The sequence below is a fragment of the Schistocerca cancellata genome, chromosome 4 (genome assembly GCF_023864275.1).
Source record: "Schistocerca cancellata isolate TAMUIC-IGC-003103 chromosome 4, iqSchCanc2.1, whole genome shotgun sequence".
Lineage (NCBI taxonomy): Eukaryota > Metazoa > Arthropoda > Insecta > Orthoptera > Acrididae > Schistocerca > Schistocerca cancellata.
In genome coordinates this window covers 721,590,501-721,607,133 of record NC_064629.1, presented here as the reverse complement: position 1 = coordinate 721,607,133, position 16,633 = coordinate 721,590,501, and the positions used below count along the sequence as shown (strand labels likewise).

At 44.4% G+C, this 16,633-nt stretch overlaps 1 protein-coding gene across 3 annotated transcripts in view; it reads left to right on the top strand.

The window, feature by feature from the left end:
* LOC126183764 (laminin subunit beta-1) overlaps window positions 1-16,633 on the top strand; it is a 344,910-nt gene that overhangs the window by 155,197 nt on the left and 173,080 nt on the right. For all 3 annotated transcript variants that reach the window (XM_049925993.1, XM_049925992.1, XM_049925991.1), the window contains exon 3: window positions 10,888-10,953. In XM_049925993.1, the coding sequence (XP_049781950.1) occupies window positions 10,899-10,953 (55 nt within the window). In that variant the 5' untranslated portion in view covers window positions 10,888-10,898. The remainder of the gene's footprint in view (window positions 1-10,887; window positions 10,954-16,633) is intronic.

The window sequence follows — 16,633 nt, the reverse complement described above, 5'->3', positions numbered from 1 at the left end:
TAGGCCGCATAAAACAACTGGGGTCATACGCGCGCAAGCCAAACTATAGAACGCAAACACAGAGACGAGGGAAACGACTGTATGTCAGTCCCAATGGACAGAATAGGAGACAGCTAAAAAAGGCGCTTGGAAAAAGGGCTGAAAAAACACCATACAAAAATAGACGTCCAAAACTAAAAATTAAATGGCGTTCGCCATATTGCTTCGGCGGATAAAAAGGAAAACGCAGTCGACAGCCCGCGCGTCATTCGCTAAAACGGCTGATAAATCAGATAGCAAACCCAAACTGGAATGTAGATTGCTAAAAAAAAGGGAATTTCAGCAGGAAGTGGCGGGGCAGTTAAAATTTGGATGCAGTGCCTACAACGTGGTGGGGCAGCGCCACTGAGCAAATGACGATGGCTAAAAAGGCAGTGCCCAATACGCAGACGAGTTAAAATAATCTCCTCCCGGCAGGAGGGCCGAGAGGAGGTCGTCCACGGCGCCGAGAGAGGCTTAATAAGCCAAAGCTTATTCCCGTGAAGGGAGGACCGTTGGCGATGCCAAAGGGACACCACCTCCTGACAGACAGCAACGTAGAGATCATCGGAGGGAATAGAGGTACTCGCGGCCTGAGGTACGAGGACTGCAGCCTTTGCAGCAGCGTCGGCAGCTTCGTTTCCTGGCAGACAGACATGTTGAGGGACCTACAGAAACATGATTTTGGCTCCACCAATAGTGAGTGAGTGACAGTTTTCCTGGACCCACTGCGCTAAGGGATGAGCAGTGTACAGTGCACAGAGACTTTGGAGGACGCTGAGTGAGTCTGAGCAGAGGACACAATTGGGAAGGCTGTGTCGCCGGATGTACTCCGTGGCCTCATACAAGGCGAAAAGCTCGGCTGTAAATACTGAGGAGTGTGCCGGAAGCCGATATCGAAAGACACAGGTACCAATGACGAAGGCGCACCTGACCCCACGGTCAGTCTGAGAGCCATCAGCGTATACACAGGTACTATCACTAAGTTCCATGCGAAGGTCGTGAAACTGAAGGCGATAGACTGAGGCTGGGGTAGTGTCCTTAGGAAGCGAATGAAGGCCAAGGTTAACATGGGCCGCTTCACGAAGCCAAGGTGGTGAAGGGTTCACACCCACTGGGAAAGTTGCAGGTAGCGTGAAGTTGAGCCGTCGTAGCAAGTGGCGTAAGCTGACTGCAGGAGGTAACAGAGAAGAGGGACGAGCCCCATACTGACTTTCTAAGGAATCATCAAAGAAGGGGGCCACGCATGGCAGTCAAACGGCAAGCATACCTGCTGAGGAGAAAGTCACGGCGGTAGGACAGTGGTAGTTCAGCATACAGACTCTCAGCCGGGCTGGTGTAAAAGGAGCCCTTGGCCAAACGGATGCCATGATGATGGATAGTGTTGAGACGGCGTAAAACAGATGGGCGTGCAGATGCATAAACAAAGTACCCATAGTCGAGATTCGAACGGACAAGGGATCGGTACAAACGGAGGAGGGTGGTACGATCGACACGCCAAGAAGTACCATTGAGGACACGTAGGACACTGAGGGACTGTGTACAGCGGGCTGCGAGGTAAGAGACATGGGAGGACCAAGAGAGTCTCCTATCGATCATGAGCCCCAGGAATTTCGTAATGTCAACGAACGGAAGGGCAACAGGCCCAAGATGTAGAGGTGGTGGGAGAAACCATTTGTGCCACCAGAAATTCATACAGACGGTTTTGTCAGTGGAAAAGCGAAAGCCATTGGCGATGCTCCAGGAGTGAAGACGATCAAGACAGCGCTGAAGACGCCGCTCAGTGAGACAGGTCCGTGGATAACTGCAATATATGACAAAATCATCGACAAAAAGGAAGCCAGAGACGCCCGGCAGCAGACAAGCCATTATAGGCTTCATGGCGATACCAAGAGGAGGACACTCTGGACGGAACCCTGAGACATACCATTTTCCTGAATAAAGGTGACTGACAAGGCAGAACCCACACGGACCTTGAAAACTCGATCTTGTAAAAGTGCCCAAAGAAAGGACGGCAGGCGTCCGTGGAAGCCCCACGTGTAAAGAGTACGGAGAATACCAGTTCTCCAGCAGGCGTCTTAGGCCTTCTCCAAATCGAAAAACACGGCCACAGTCTGGGATTTCAGCAGAAAACAATTCATGGCATGGGTGGACAAAGTAACGAGATGATCAACTGCAGAACGCTGCGCTCGAAATCCACATGGCGCATTCGCGAGTAAATGGCGAGACTCGAGCCACCACACCAGCCGGGAATGAATCATACGTTCCATCACCTTGCAAACACAGCTGGTAAGAGAAATGGGGCGATGGCTAGAAGAAAGGTTTTTGTCCTTACCGGGCTTAGGTATGGGTATGACGGTGGCTTCGCGCCAGCATCTAGGAAATGTGCCCTCAGCCCAGATGCTGTTGTACATGGTAAGCAGAAACTGTTTGTCTGCAAGAGACAGATGCTGCAACATCTGAGCGTGTATAGCGTTTGCCCTGGGGCGGAGGACTGGGATGAACTGGGAGCATGACCTAGCTGCCTCATAGTGAAGGTGGCATTGTAGCTCTCATGATTCGGAGAAGAGAAGGGTATCGCCCGATCCTCTTCCATTCGTTTCCGATGGATGAAAGCTGGGTGATAGTGTGAAGAGCTCGAAACGTCCGCAAAATGGCGGCCCAAGATGTTGGAGATAGCAACAGGCTCCACGATGACGTCGGCACCTACTGTCAGGCCGGAAAAGGGGAAATGGATCTTGGTTCCAGAGAGCCGTCGGAGGTTGGCCCACACGACAGGGGGAGGTGTGGAACTGTTAAAAGAACTAGTGAATGAAATCCAGCTAGCTCTTTTGCTATCCTGAAGAACTCGACGACACTTTGCACGCATCTGTTTATAATGAATGCAGTTTTCCAGCGTAGGGTGCGGTTAAAAACGCGGAGAGCACGTCGCCGTGCGTCGCAGCATGCCTCAGTCCATCAAGGGACTAGGACACAATGTGGTAAAGAGGAAGTGCGAGGACTGGAATGTTATGCAGCAGTAAGGATAACGTTTGTGGGATAGTCCACCTGGTCATCACAACTGAGGAAATCTTGTTCTGCGAAGGTCGCCAGGGAGGAGTAAAGCTGTCAGTCAGCCTTAGTAAGCTACCATTTGGGCATGCATGTGGATGGGGTAGGTTAGCAGCAGAGAGCAATCGGGAAGTGGTCACTCGAGTAGGTGTTAGAAAGAACGGACCACTCAAGATGATGGGCAAGCTGGGCAGTGCGAAAGGATAGATCCAAATGGGGATAGGTGTGTGAGGATTCAGAAAGCAAAGTGGGTGCTCCAATGTTAAGGTAGAAGAGGTTGAGTTGGTTAAGAAGGTCAGCCAAGAGGGCACCTCTCTGGCAGGTCCTGGGAGAACCCCAAAGGGGATGATGTGCATTAAAGTCACCGAGTAGCAAACGCGGAGGAGGTAGCTGCCCAATAAGCTGAAGGAGTCTGCCCTGGTGACATCAAAGGACGGAGGTACATAAATGGTACAGAGGGAGAAAGTCAGGTGGGGAAGGAAAAGACGAACGGCAACAGTTTGAAGACGGGTAGTCCGGGAGATGGGTTGGCAATGAAGGTCATCCCGTGTGAGCAGCATGACGCCCCCATGAGATTAGATGCCGACTTCAGGGGGAAGGTCAAAACGAATCGATAAATAATGTAAAAGTTCATAGCGGTGTTGAGGGCACAATTTAGTTTCCTGAAGGCAGAGTACAAGGGGATGCTGCATTGCTAGAAGCAGCTGTAAATCCTCTTTGTGGGTCTGAAGGCCGCGAACGTTCCATTGGAGGACAGTCATGAGGAGGAAGAGAGATGTAGTGGTATCAACTCGGTGGCCGCCGAGCGACAGCCGGTGGAGAGTCGCTACTGCAGGGCACAGAAGCAGGAGGATCCTGTTCCATGGGGTCCACAGAAGCATCGGCGTGCTTGTGCAGTTGGTCTGTGGAGTCCAAAACTGAAAAACGGTTGGTGGTACACACCAGCGAAACAGAGGCCGGCCAGGCTAAGTGACCATGTGGCGACATCGTCGAGCAGGATCTTCGAGTTGGTGAAGGAGAAGACCGTTTGTCTTTAGCGGACTTCTTCGAGCCCTTCTGGTTAGAGGAAGACTTCGGTGTTGTTTTGCTGGAGGGACGGAGGAAGTCTTCTCGGGAGTACTCTTTCTGTACTCCTTCTCTTTCCTGCCTGCCGTGTAGTGGATAACTTCGCCCCTTTAGGCGAGAGGTTGACGGTTTGTTGCACAGCCGGACGGGGGGACGGCTATGCTACTTTGACACTGGGCGACTTGAAAACCTCAGAGCCAAATTTGAGGTCGCATATCTGCTTGGCCATGTCCTTCATGGAGCGAGGGGTAACAAGAACGGAACTATAGTTGCCAGACGGGAGAAAACAGGATTTGCAACTAGCCAGTAACTTGTGAGCTACTGGGTAAGGCACTTTTTCCTTTACCCAAATCTCTTGAACAGCCCACTCATCTAGATACACAGGACAATCCTGGAAGGCGGCGGCATGGCGCCATTGCAGTTGATACAGCGGAAAGAAGGAGGCGGACATTCGCCCTCGTGTGCATCCCTGCCACAGGTTACGCATTTGGCTGGGTGTCGACAAGACGTTCTAGTGTGACTGAACCGATGACACTGGTAGCAGCGCATCAGATTCGGAATGTAAGGCCGGACTGTCATGATTTCATAGCCTGCTTTAATCTTGGATGGCGGCAACACCCTATCAAAGGTGAGGAAAAGAGTGCGAGTGGGCACCAAGGTGGAATCGACCTTTTTCATTACACGATGAACGGCAATGACACCCTGATCAGAGAGGTAAAATTGTATTTCAGCCTTGCTTAGACCGTCAAGCAGCCGGGTGTAAATTACACCATGGGAAGAATTCAAAGTTCTATGTGCCTCGACACGAACAGGGTAGCTGTTGAGAAGCAAGGCAGCAAGAAGTAGTTGTGCTTGAGAATCAGAAGCCGTCTCCAAAAGCAAAGTACCATTCCATAAACGAGAGCAGGATTTCACAGGGCCAGCAGTGGCATCAACACCTTTCTGAATAACAAAAGGATTGACCGTGGTGAAGGACCGACCCTCTTCAGTACGGGATACCACAAGGAACAGCGGCACAGCGGGAAGGGTCTTTGAATCAGTAACCTCATTACGTTTACGTTTCGTCGATGTCGATAGAGAGGATGATTGACTCATCGTGAGGAAATCCCTCATTGCCAACGTCTCCAGTGGTGCACTCCTTCCATCTGGGGCCCCCTTCGCAAGGGTGCGCACGTGATTGTTCACACCTCAGGTCACACCTACTAAACACCTGATGGAGGGACCAATTGGCAATTTGGGAAGGTTACAGCTCAGGCAATCACCCCTCCCTGGATCTGGCCTGTACCAGGGGGTACGGGCGAACCCTACCTGTCGACCGGGGTTTGGGAATTACGCGTTACCCCGTCACAGTTTACGCGTCAGACGCGTGGACCGGCCTTCAGGAGCACACAGGGAGGAAGAAGTAAAAAGAGGATCCTCAAACGCTGAAGCGGAGGAACGAGAGGAGAAGGTAAACAAAGAAAGGAAAAGGGAGCCAAAAAGAAAGTTGAGACTGTTCACAGGTCAGCGACCTATGCAGAACATTCCCAGTAATACCCCAGACATGTTGCCCAAGGGAGGGGAAAAAGAATAGCAAGAGGATAGACATACAGCACGGAAGGGAAAAAATGCTGCAAAGGCTGGGGCCCCGTAGTAGCCAAGCAAGAACTTGCCAAAGAGTGGCGACTCCACTGGGTGGGCAGACAAGGGTTGGTGCCATGCTCTGTGTTTTGTGTAGAAATATCCGAAAAAACCTGGGAGTAGTAAAATCTCAAACTGGTATGAGAGTAAACTAAGCATGATATGTGGAATTCATAAAGAAATTCCACTGGAAGGGCAGCTATTATTGAGCGTCAGATGCAGGTACGCGTCTGTGCGAATCAGCATTACGAGGTCAGTGAATGGTATTTGAATAGTGTACGATGTGGGCGAGAAGTGCGAACCGCACTGCTGCTACGGTCGCAGGTTCGAATTCTGCCTCAGGCATGGCTGTGTGTGATGTCCTTAGGTTAGTTAGGCTTACGTAGTTCTAAGTCTAGGGGACTGATGACCTCAGACCCATACTCCCATAGTGATCAGAGCCATTTGAACGATATGTCAGTGCGTGACAAACAGAATGCTGTAATCGAGTTCTAACCGCAGAAGTGTTCGTCTAGACATGGCGCACTCACTCCTTCAGCATGACGATGCTAGACCACACACGAGTGCTGCGGCATCTGCAACACTGTTACTGGTTATCCTCCAAACACTCCTGACCGACCGCATCCTATTTTCATCTGTTTCCAAATGTTAAAGAAGACCTTAGAGGACTTCACTTTGATAGTGATGAAGCGACGCCAGCAGATATGGGGTTGTGTCACCGTCAACAAAGTCAAAAATTCTACAGTGACGGTTATCATCGAACTGGTCTCTCGTTGGGAGAAATGTGTACATCGCCATGGTGACTATGTTGAGAGGTAAATATGTAGGCATGGAGAAATAGGATGTAGACTGTTAATAACGTTTTTTTTATTTGGAAAGCTTTAAGAGTTTCCACATAAATTCCGAGGCATTAATTTTTAGCACGCCCTCGTATAAATATCGACACACAGGCTAATTGGTCTTGTGGTGTGGAGAGGACAACGTATGCTTCGCCGACGTTGGACTTAAAAAGTTCGTGCGTGCTAAAACGATTCAGCACTCACATCATGTGTTTCTCATCAAACCAGTGATGTCAACAAAGCACGCTATGAATAGCACAGGCAACAGAATGTGATATGAAGTGAAATCATCATCTATAGTTTTTTGTGTTCCCTATGGATCAGTATTTTTGAACATGCCGTGATGGCCTAGTGCCCTACAGTTATCACCCTCGTGCACAATGCTGGTGTAATAGAACGTGTCAGGTATTGTACGTCAGATATCAACCTTATGAGTGGTGATAAAAATTTAGAAGTAACATTTTTTGCGTTTTATGTTTGCAAGTCAGGAATGAGGAACAATCTCATCTGTCGCCTAATGAAATTTCATCCAATTTATTGTACAAAATATAATTGCCGGGATACAGAAAACGAAGAGAAGTGCAGTATGATATACATAATCAGTTGATAAAGGCAATGTGAAAGTCCTCGCTTGACATTCCGGAGTGACAAGTTACATACGGATCATCGAGTATGTTGGCGAGCTGTAGGTCTTTTATTCAATCGCTACTACTCACTTAGGAAAGAAATAAAGATATTTAGTCCTTTTTACTTTTCCAAACTTCGAAAGTAAATTTTTTAGTACACTCTACACGTCGATATTGATAATCAACTGTCACAATCAGTATAGCTTCACTAATTTCTTATGGCTTAATTATTTTTGACTTATGACTTAAGAGTATGAAGTGTCACGCAAAAGTACAAAGAAGAGTACGCATTTCTACGAAATTTGTGTTTTATAATTCACGTTTTATTATTTTATTCTGCCTAAGTGAATGGAACATCCAGTCGCTACCGGATCCAATGAAATTGTCTAATCGTGTGTATTTCCTCGCTACAGTGGCGGAGGTTGGATATTTTTGGTAAGGACTATGGTACCAAACTGCTGAGGTCAACGGTCCCTAGGCTTATGCACTACGTAATCGAAATTAAACTAACTTACGCTAAGGACAACACACACACCCATGCCCGAGGGAGAACTCGACCCTCCGACGGGGGCAGCCGCGCGAAGCGTGACAAGACGCCTCAGACCGCACGGCTACCCCGCGCGGCAGAGGTTGTTAAGTAGTAGTAAAGCGAAGGTGAAAAATAAGGTAGGCCTACGTGCTTTGAATTCGAGTGGTTGTGGTCCTTTTCGGAAGGCCACTATAGCCACTCCACGTAATTTTTTGTTATGTACTGCAGAAGACATTAGCAAACCGCTTTCTTGTTAGGAATCGTACTTTTTTATTCCAGTAAAAGAAATTCTATGTAAAGCGGCCTCAACCATTGATACGTCTTGATATATGTAGGTAATGCATAAATGTGTTTCTATTGTCGAGGACTCCTCAATGTTTACTGTAGGCTCTCGAAACGCTGAGATCAAGCCAACTGGCGCTGTCGTTGCGGCATTGTATTCCTACTCCAAAGGAGAAAGGTTGAAATCCCCATCTGGACACACGGCTTCAGGGTTCCTTAAAATCATCTCAGTAGAAAATTGGAATGCTTCCTACAACACGGATACGGTCGATGCCTTTTTCCATCCTTATCCTAAAAGAGCTCAGTCTGTAATGACTTTCTAGTCGACGGGGGTTAAAGGGCTAACCTTTCTCCGTAACGCAGATTTTTGTTGTGTTTGGTGTTGAAAAAATAAATGACTAATGAAGCTCTTAGTGAAACTTCCTGGCAGATTAAAATTGTATGCCCGACCGAGACTCGAACTCGGGACCTTTGCCTTTCGCGGGCAAGTGCTCTACCATCTGAGCTACCGAAGCACGACTCACGCCCGCTCCTCACAGCTTTACTTCTGTCAGTATCTCGTCTCCTACCTTCCAAACTTTACAGAAGCTCTCCTGCAAGGTTCGCTCGGCCCTTCTTTGCATTCAGTCTGTCTCCTGTGTCGCATACACTTGAGCAAGGATTTTACATGAAATGTCTTCTGTAGGCGAACTGTTATTTGCCGCTGTGTTGCTCTGTCGTAGTCTGTTGTTTGCTTTACCTACAGCTCAGCCTATTAAATCGCTGCTCTTCCCTTCTCCCTACACTGTTACTACCAAATACATTATCCGATTGATCAAAAGTAATCGGACGACCCTAAGTCACGAAATTTTTGATCCGTCGCATAAGTTGTCAGATATTCCACAGCACACAGCAACTTTTTTTAGAAAACGTCGATGCAACACTGAAACAAGTTTTCTAAATTCTAGAACACAATCCGTAGTAAAGAAGATACATTGTCAGAAAAGGAAGGAAGGAAGATTAGGTTGTACATCCCGTAGACAAAGAGGTTATTAGCGACGGAGTCCAATCTCAGGTTGAAGGAGGAAAAGGAAGGATATCGACCTTGTTCTTTTCAGGACCCATCAACTAAGTTTAATTATTAATGCCATCATATCAGTATTTAGAAGTATCTCCATATAAACATATTCTTAGTGAAATGAAAAAAGGCCAAAGAGTGAATAAAAATAAAAAACTACGAAACACCTGATCTTTATTCAAATAAGACGTTATGGGAGCATGCATACTGAGTTACTGGCGTGACCTTCCGCGTCGAATATATTCAGTTACGATGTGTTAATCTTATGCTTTGTTTAGTTTGGATCCGATATATAGAAATAATAGCATGTAACTGATTTTCGAGACAGCTTATCCTGTGGAAATCCTCCGCCGTAACTAAAATGTTGTTATGTTTCTTTATTCCGTTTCTCCCAACGGTTCGTGAACAAAACTAAAATTATTAAATGACGACGACGTGAATAGAGAAATCAAAAATTGTAGAGGCGAGACGATCTACTACAGAACGTCACGGGTTCGAGTCACATCTCTTGTATGAATATGTGTTTCAACTGTATCGTTGCAGTATTTATTCGCTAAGTGACAAAATTTGTACATAGGAATAAGTATAGACTATAATATAGAAAAAATAAAAATCGGTGGGCTTTGGCATTTTGAGAGCACAAGATACGTGTGTTTTTGTAAATCGAAATCCATAAAAAATGTTTTGGTAGAAAATGACATGGAATCTAAATGAATTAACCTCAGTGTTACTGAAAGTCGTTTGCTATTTCATGTGCTGTTCAATCGCATCACGGGCTCAATTTTTAAATGGGTTGGCTGTTGAGTAGGACTATATTGAACGGAAAACTCGCACAAATGTCTAATTTATTAATTTTCCTACTTAAGTGGTTTAGAAGTCTACAAGAAACGCTAAGAAACAGGAATATCCCTTTCGCTAATTTATGTTTGAGGTGCACTTTAAAAAGTGCACAGTTTTACAATGAAATGCTTTTTTGTTAGTATATGTATGTGAAGGTAACAAATGTCTTTATCTTAATTCATCGCTTAATTACACTGCATGTCTCCAGTGATTAATTGCCCGTTTAAGCCAAATTATCCAAATTCTGTGTTCGGTCGTAATTTGTACCTATGGTTCGAGTGCTACCCACTGATGGTAGCTCTAGTTTCAACGACTCTCATTAAAATAATATAGGCTGACACCATAACGGGAGTCGTAGCTATACCCAATGATCATCTCTAAAGATTGTCATTTTATGCGGAAGCGCAATACAGTAATCACTTTTAATGTGGAGAGAAATTTGATGGCGTGCGCGGCAACTCTCGTGTTTGGGAGTTCAGCTGAAATAGCAGCTACAGAATGCAGTTTGCTCCCACACGGCTTAAGCACGCCTATTTGCTTGAATGACGAGTCATTGCTCTCTTGATTCTATCGTCTCTTCTAACATGTCAGAACGCCTTTCCTCGTTTCCTTATGGAATAATCGTACATATACTGACGACAAGTTTTTAATTTACTTTTCAGCTGAAATGTGCAACATTCATCTCGGAGTACACAACACTGACAACCGAATCCTTTACAAATTGCTATTTGGTTTAACTGCGGACTGGTATTCTTTCCTAACGACTAATGAGTCATGTCTCATAATCAATTACACAGCAGAAGCCTGTTAACCGTAATGGCGTCTTTTATTCAAGGGGATATAAATGAAGTACATCCAAGTTCTAAAATATACGAATATGTATATATGTATCGTAGCTTACTTGTAAGTTTTGTTCTATTTGTGTGTTTTCATTTCTGGACCTTTTTTGCTGCTTTTCAGGAAGCTCAGCAATGGGTCCCAAGACGGTTGCTCAGATACTGATGTTCCTGTACCTCTGCACATTTAGTAAGTAAACACTGTTGATTTCCTTTCTTTTGTATAATAGTTATTGAACTTGGTGTGTGTTTTAGTTGTTGCATAATGTTGTCGTTCTTTTCAGTATCTGCAAAGGGGCCATAGTGTTGTATTACCGCAGTTTTTATTGTGTATGGGCACCGTTGGCTTATCGTTGTCCTTAGTTTCATAGTATATGTTGTTATTGCAGTATTAAAATTAATTGTAATGTAGCCCTGGCCGGCCGCGGTGGTCTAGCGGTTCTAGGCGCTCAGTCCGGAACCGCGGGACTGCTACGGTCGCAGGTTCGAATCCTGCCTCGGGCATGGATGTGTGTGATGTCCTTAGGTTAGTTAGGTTTAAGTAGTTCTAAGTTCTAGGGGACTGATGACCACAGATGTTAAGTCTCATAGTGCTCAGAGCCATTTTTTTTGTAGCCCTGTCACTAAGTGGCTAATTTCTTGCAGACACTGGCTTTAGTATTTTAGTAGTACGACCTAGAGGCAGATAACTTTTATTTACGAATCAAAAGCAGAATAATCCTTAAACGTTGTATGTAATTTAAGGGTAATTTGCACTTACTCACAATTAAGTAAACATTTTGGCTCTTAAAACATTTTTGGGATGGGTTGAATATTTGCAAAAAATGCCATAAACTATACCCAACCAGAAGTAACACGTGAAAGAAGTTTTACACTAATTATCAGTAAGGTAATTATGCTAGAGAATGAGCTTTTATTTATTCTCAGCATTTCTTCAGTTTTACAGCAGGATACAAAATCGAACAAGTGAGCTATATGGAATGTGTGTTCAACTTTTCTCATCCTTGCACTAGCGAAACAATAGTACAACGAAAAGAAATCACAAAGTTAATATGATGATTGTGGTTTCGTTGAACCAAACCCCCCGTTTGCTTCCTGATGGCCACAATTTTTTGCCTTGTTCTAGTGGTGTCCTTAGATAAGCTATCTATTACGTGTTTTGGAACATCTATAATTTACGCTGCCTCCTTTGAAGACGAGGGCCCGTTTTGGGATCCACAATATCGCGATCAGTGATGTTCCGCGTGGTCCATCATAGTTTCGTTTTATGACCTGCAGTGTTTAATTATGACCTATTAAGACACATCGTAGCTGGATGACCCTTCCGTATACTTTTTCCCTGTTTATGAAACCCGTACTTAGGCATCTCAGATGCGGGCTTCGAGTCATCAGTAGCGATATTTAAATAACTGAGTTTGGGGGGTAAACTAAGGACGGCGCTTGTCGTTTGCTGATAAGCTTCAAAGCCGGCTTAGTGTGTCGATGAACTTGTCATAGGAAAGCGTATGTTGGTATAGTGTAGAAGCCAGCGTCACAGAGTACAAACAAATAGTGCAACATTTGAACTTCTGTCTATTTATGTGTGAGTCTTATGTTACGAAAGAGAAATAGTTATTCTAAAATCTCATTCAAATTATTGCACATCACGAGAAGGCCCTACACACTTAAGTTATTTACATGTTTGCAGTTACGTGTTAAATTGTGATGTAACGTTTATTACTTGACTGCTGATGATGTTATGCGAATTTCTGGTTCAATTTATTATTTATTAATTTTATTATTACTTGGTAATAGAATGGATAAGATGAACTTGGGTACCAGAAAGGACTTTTCACTCTGCAGCGGAGTGTGCACTGATTTGAAACTTTCTGGCAGATTAAAACTGTGTGCCAGACCGGGACTTGAACTCGGGACCTTTGCCTTTCGCGGTCAAGTGCTGTAATAATTTTGGAGGTAGGAGATGAGTTACTGACGCCAAGTACAGCTGTGAGAACGGGTCGTGATGCCTGCTAGGATAGCTCAGTTGGTAGATCACTTGCCCGCGAAAGGCAAAGGTACCGGTTTCGAGACTCGTTCTGGCATACAGTTCTGAACCTGGGTGCCATTGCCGGCCGCGGTGGCCGAGCGGTTCTAGGCGCTACAGTCTGGAACCGTGCGACGGCTACGGTCGCAGGTTCAAATCCTGCCTCGCTCATGGATGTATGTGATGTCCTCAGGTTAGTTAGGTTTATGTAGTTCTAAGTTCTAGGGGACTGATGACCTCTGATGTTAAGTCCCATAGTGCTCAGAGCCATTTTGAGCCTGGGTGCCATTCGCTTTAATGAGTTTGAAAAAAACTGCTGGAAAATTACAGTAAAATTTATGAGCGCACATGTAACTAGTCTTCACCGAATCAACGATATTGCGTCGTGGATTCATGTAATGGATTAGATATGTTCAAAAGTCCCTTCGACCTTTAAGAACTGGGTTTTCTGCGGCTTCCATAAACCATTTGTGGATGTTTGAGAGGGGGAGGGGTTCATTCAGAAATAGCTTCGATGATTTCGTGCTTCATTCCTGATTCTCGATCATCTGAGACAGTGCGACGTGTTTACTTACAGCAAAGTTGAAATGACGAACTTAAACTTCGCTTCTGCTCTTGAACTGAGTAACGAAGAGCCTCTTATACCAATGGAAGTCAGTAACTGAAAGTACATGGGTACTTGTGTCAGATATATTCGTTGCTGGCGACAAATCTCGAGAGCCCGAGCAGAAAATATTGTTATGGAAACAATGTTGTAATAGTGTGACGGAAGTGGAGATGAGAATGGGGAGAGTGGTGCTTGGGCCAGCGCCAACTGGAACGTGAGCCGACGGGCGTGTGAGATCAGCCGGACGCCAGTTCTTCCCAGCGTGAGCTCATCGTGACATGAGCCACATAACCTAAAATAGACACGCTCTCGGAAGTGGCATGCAATAAAAATCCTCGCTCTTGCGCCAAATATTTGAGGAAAATGCATTTTGAAATATTGTTTCTAACCTTTTCAGGAACGTTAACAGTTTATTTACGTATTAATGAGAATTCAGTCAGAGCTACGTGCGCTGTATGAGACTCGCGTTGTTGTGCCGCCACAGTGACAGTCACACTCGTTTCCCCTGTCGAGCCACCATGATCAGAAAAAAAAAATAGTTCTGGAGTTGACAAGAGGCTAAAGAGAGGATAGTGACGTAAGATGCCCCGCGGCCTATCCTAAACAACGTTTGTACCTAACTGAACTACTAATCTGAGGACCTGATGGTCATTATGACCGCAGCAGAACTGGAGAATAAAATGAGTAATGTGGTCCCTTTCATTGGTAACAATGGAAGTATATTTTTTGTGCATTGTTGAATATAAATGGATCAAGCCAGCAGGCTCCAGTTCTGCTGCAGATAATTATTGTTATTATTATTATTATTATTATTACACGATACAACAAGACAATCTTGTTGCTCATTTAATATTTTTAAATGATGACCACCATTCATGATTTTCTTAAATGAAATATTTCTCTTATTAGCATTCTTAAAATGTGTCCCAGGATCATAATGCAGTGATCAAAGAAGTATTAATTTTATTACACGCTTATGTAATGACGAAAATACGAATTATTTCGTCAGAAGTATGAAATTTGCGATAACATCGCATAAAGACGATATTTTTATTTAGTTTATAACATGAGGAAATCTCTATAAACGACTTCGGTTTCAGAATGATGCTATTATAATGAGGAAGAAAAGATTATTCCCAGAGGCAGCCTCGAGCTATAACACATTTTTATGTCCGTGTCAAATGAGAGAGGCTTTGGATGCAGTTCCAAGTTGTTACCAGTAAGGCTGCTACAATCTAAGCATAAAATTGAGTGCACTGGTTTATGAATGACAGAGTAGCTGCTGAGAGTTCTTATCACATAAGTTTTCAGTTGGCACGGTACTAGCAATGGGGAAAGTGATGTATTGTGAAGAAGGCGATACCCGGTTGTACCTTTTCATCTTCGACTACAGGCCCGTAAATGTGCTGAAGAGGGAATGAATTTCCTCTCTTCAGTTTCCCACACGTAAGCGTTTCTGTAATGAACGGTTGCTATTTTTAACCCCTAGATCAAAAATGTGACACGCAAACGGCACCTAACAATCATGCAGTCTATTAGTTTAGTACGAGTCTTCTAAAATGTTCTCAAAAACATTGCAGTCGCTGAAACTGTCAGCAGCCTGCATCATAATCAGAGATAAGAGAGATTCTTCAAAATAAGTTGTTGCACACAAAATATATACCAAATATCGTCGTCATGGTATTGAAGTCAGTTGATAGTGTGTGTAGTGTTACATTGTAAAACCGAGTGTGAGTAGCGTGTGCGGCGATCGGTATTGAGAAATGAATGAACATTGTAGCACTAGCTTTGCAAGAATGTATAATCAAAACAGTACAGTACACTAGGGATAAAGCGAATGAGGTTGCACTATTTTTCACAGACGTGCATCGTATTAGGAAGGACAGTCGACCGTTCTGATTTAAGTTTTCCGACGTTCCCCGTAAATTAGTTCAGGCAGAAGTCGCAATGGTTCTTAAAATAAGACTCCCGCCGACTACATTTCCCATCCTTGTCAAAATAGACGTGTAGGTACGTAAATTCATGTGTGTATGGTTCCTACTATAAGACCACACGCGACGTACCCGTCCTATCGTTGTCGAAATAGACAAAAAAAAAAAATGTTTCGATGGCAGTGAAAGGTGGGCTATAAGCCGTACAGACAAGAAGAGGAGCCGGCCGCAGTAGCCGTGCGGTTCTAGGCGCTGCAGTCCGGAACCGCGGGACTGCTACTGTCGCAGGTTCGAATCCTGCCTCGGGCATGGATGTGTATGATGTCCTTAGGTTAGTTAGGTTTAAGTAGTTCTAAGTTCTAGGGGACTGATGACCCAATATGTTAAGTCCCATAGTGCTCAGAGCCATTTGAAGCAAGAAGAGGATAGAGGCTTCTGATGATCCTGCTGTAGAAAAATGATGAAGATTAGATGGGTGGATAAGTGTTCTGACGAACAGGTACCGAATCGAATCAGGGAGAAAAGAAATTTGTGGCACAACGTGACTAAAGAATGGGTCATGATCTGTTGACATGACACATCACGTGGTATCAAGGTACAGTTAATTTGATAAAATAGAGCAAATTGGGGAGGGGGGGATGTAAAAATTGTAGAGGAAGACCAAGACTTGAATACAATGATTAGGTTCAAATGGATGTAGATTGCATAAGTTGTACAGAGATTTGCACTGGATAGACTAGTTTGAAGAATTGCAAAAAACCAGTCTTCAGGCTGAAGACCACACCAATAACAACAGCAACAAAAACACCAACATAATGTATTTCATAATCGTCTAAGAAAATGATAATTGTTTTAAAGTTAAGCAAACTCGGGAAAGAAAAAGTGGAAACAAGAAGAATAAAAACAAGACTTAGCGGTCACGTCGCAGCCGCTGTTATTACAACCGATATATTTCTGATATGTAATTTATTAGTCGTAACAATGATGTATGACACATGCAAAATTTGGTGTAGATGGTGTTTATGAACTATGATTGTTCGGTCACAAGTGGCCAGATTTTCTCAGCCGAGCTTGCCTAGATATAAGTTCAAGCTGGAACATTGTTACCTGTTTCCATGGGCGGAAATACTGAGGTAGTTTCGCTGTTGTTTCCACAGAACTGTTTATCAACAATGTATGTGTTGTGTGGTTGAGAATTCCAGTGTAATGCAGTGCAAAATAGTGTCGTGGAAACGTGAACCAAAACAGTTTTTTTATCGCCAATCTGTTTCAGTCTGTTCAATAACCGGTTTCGATCGTTATGACCATC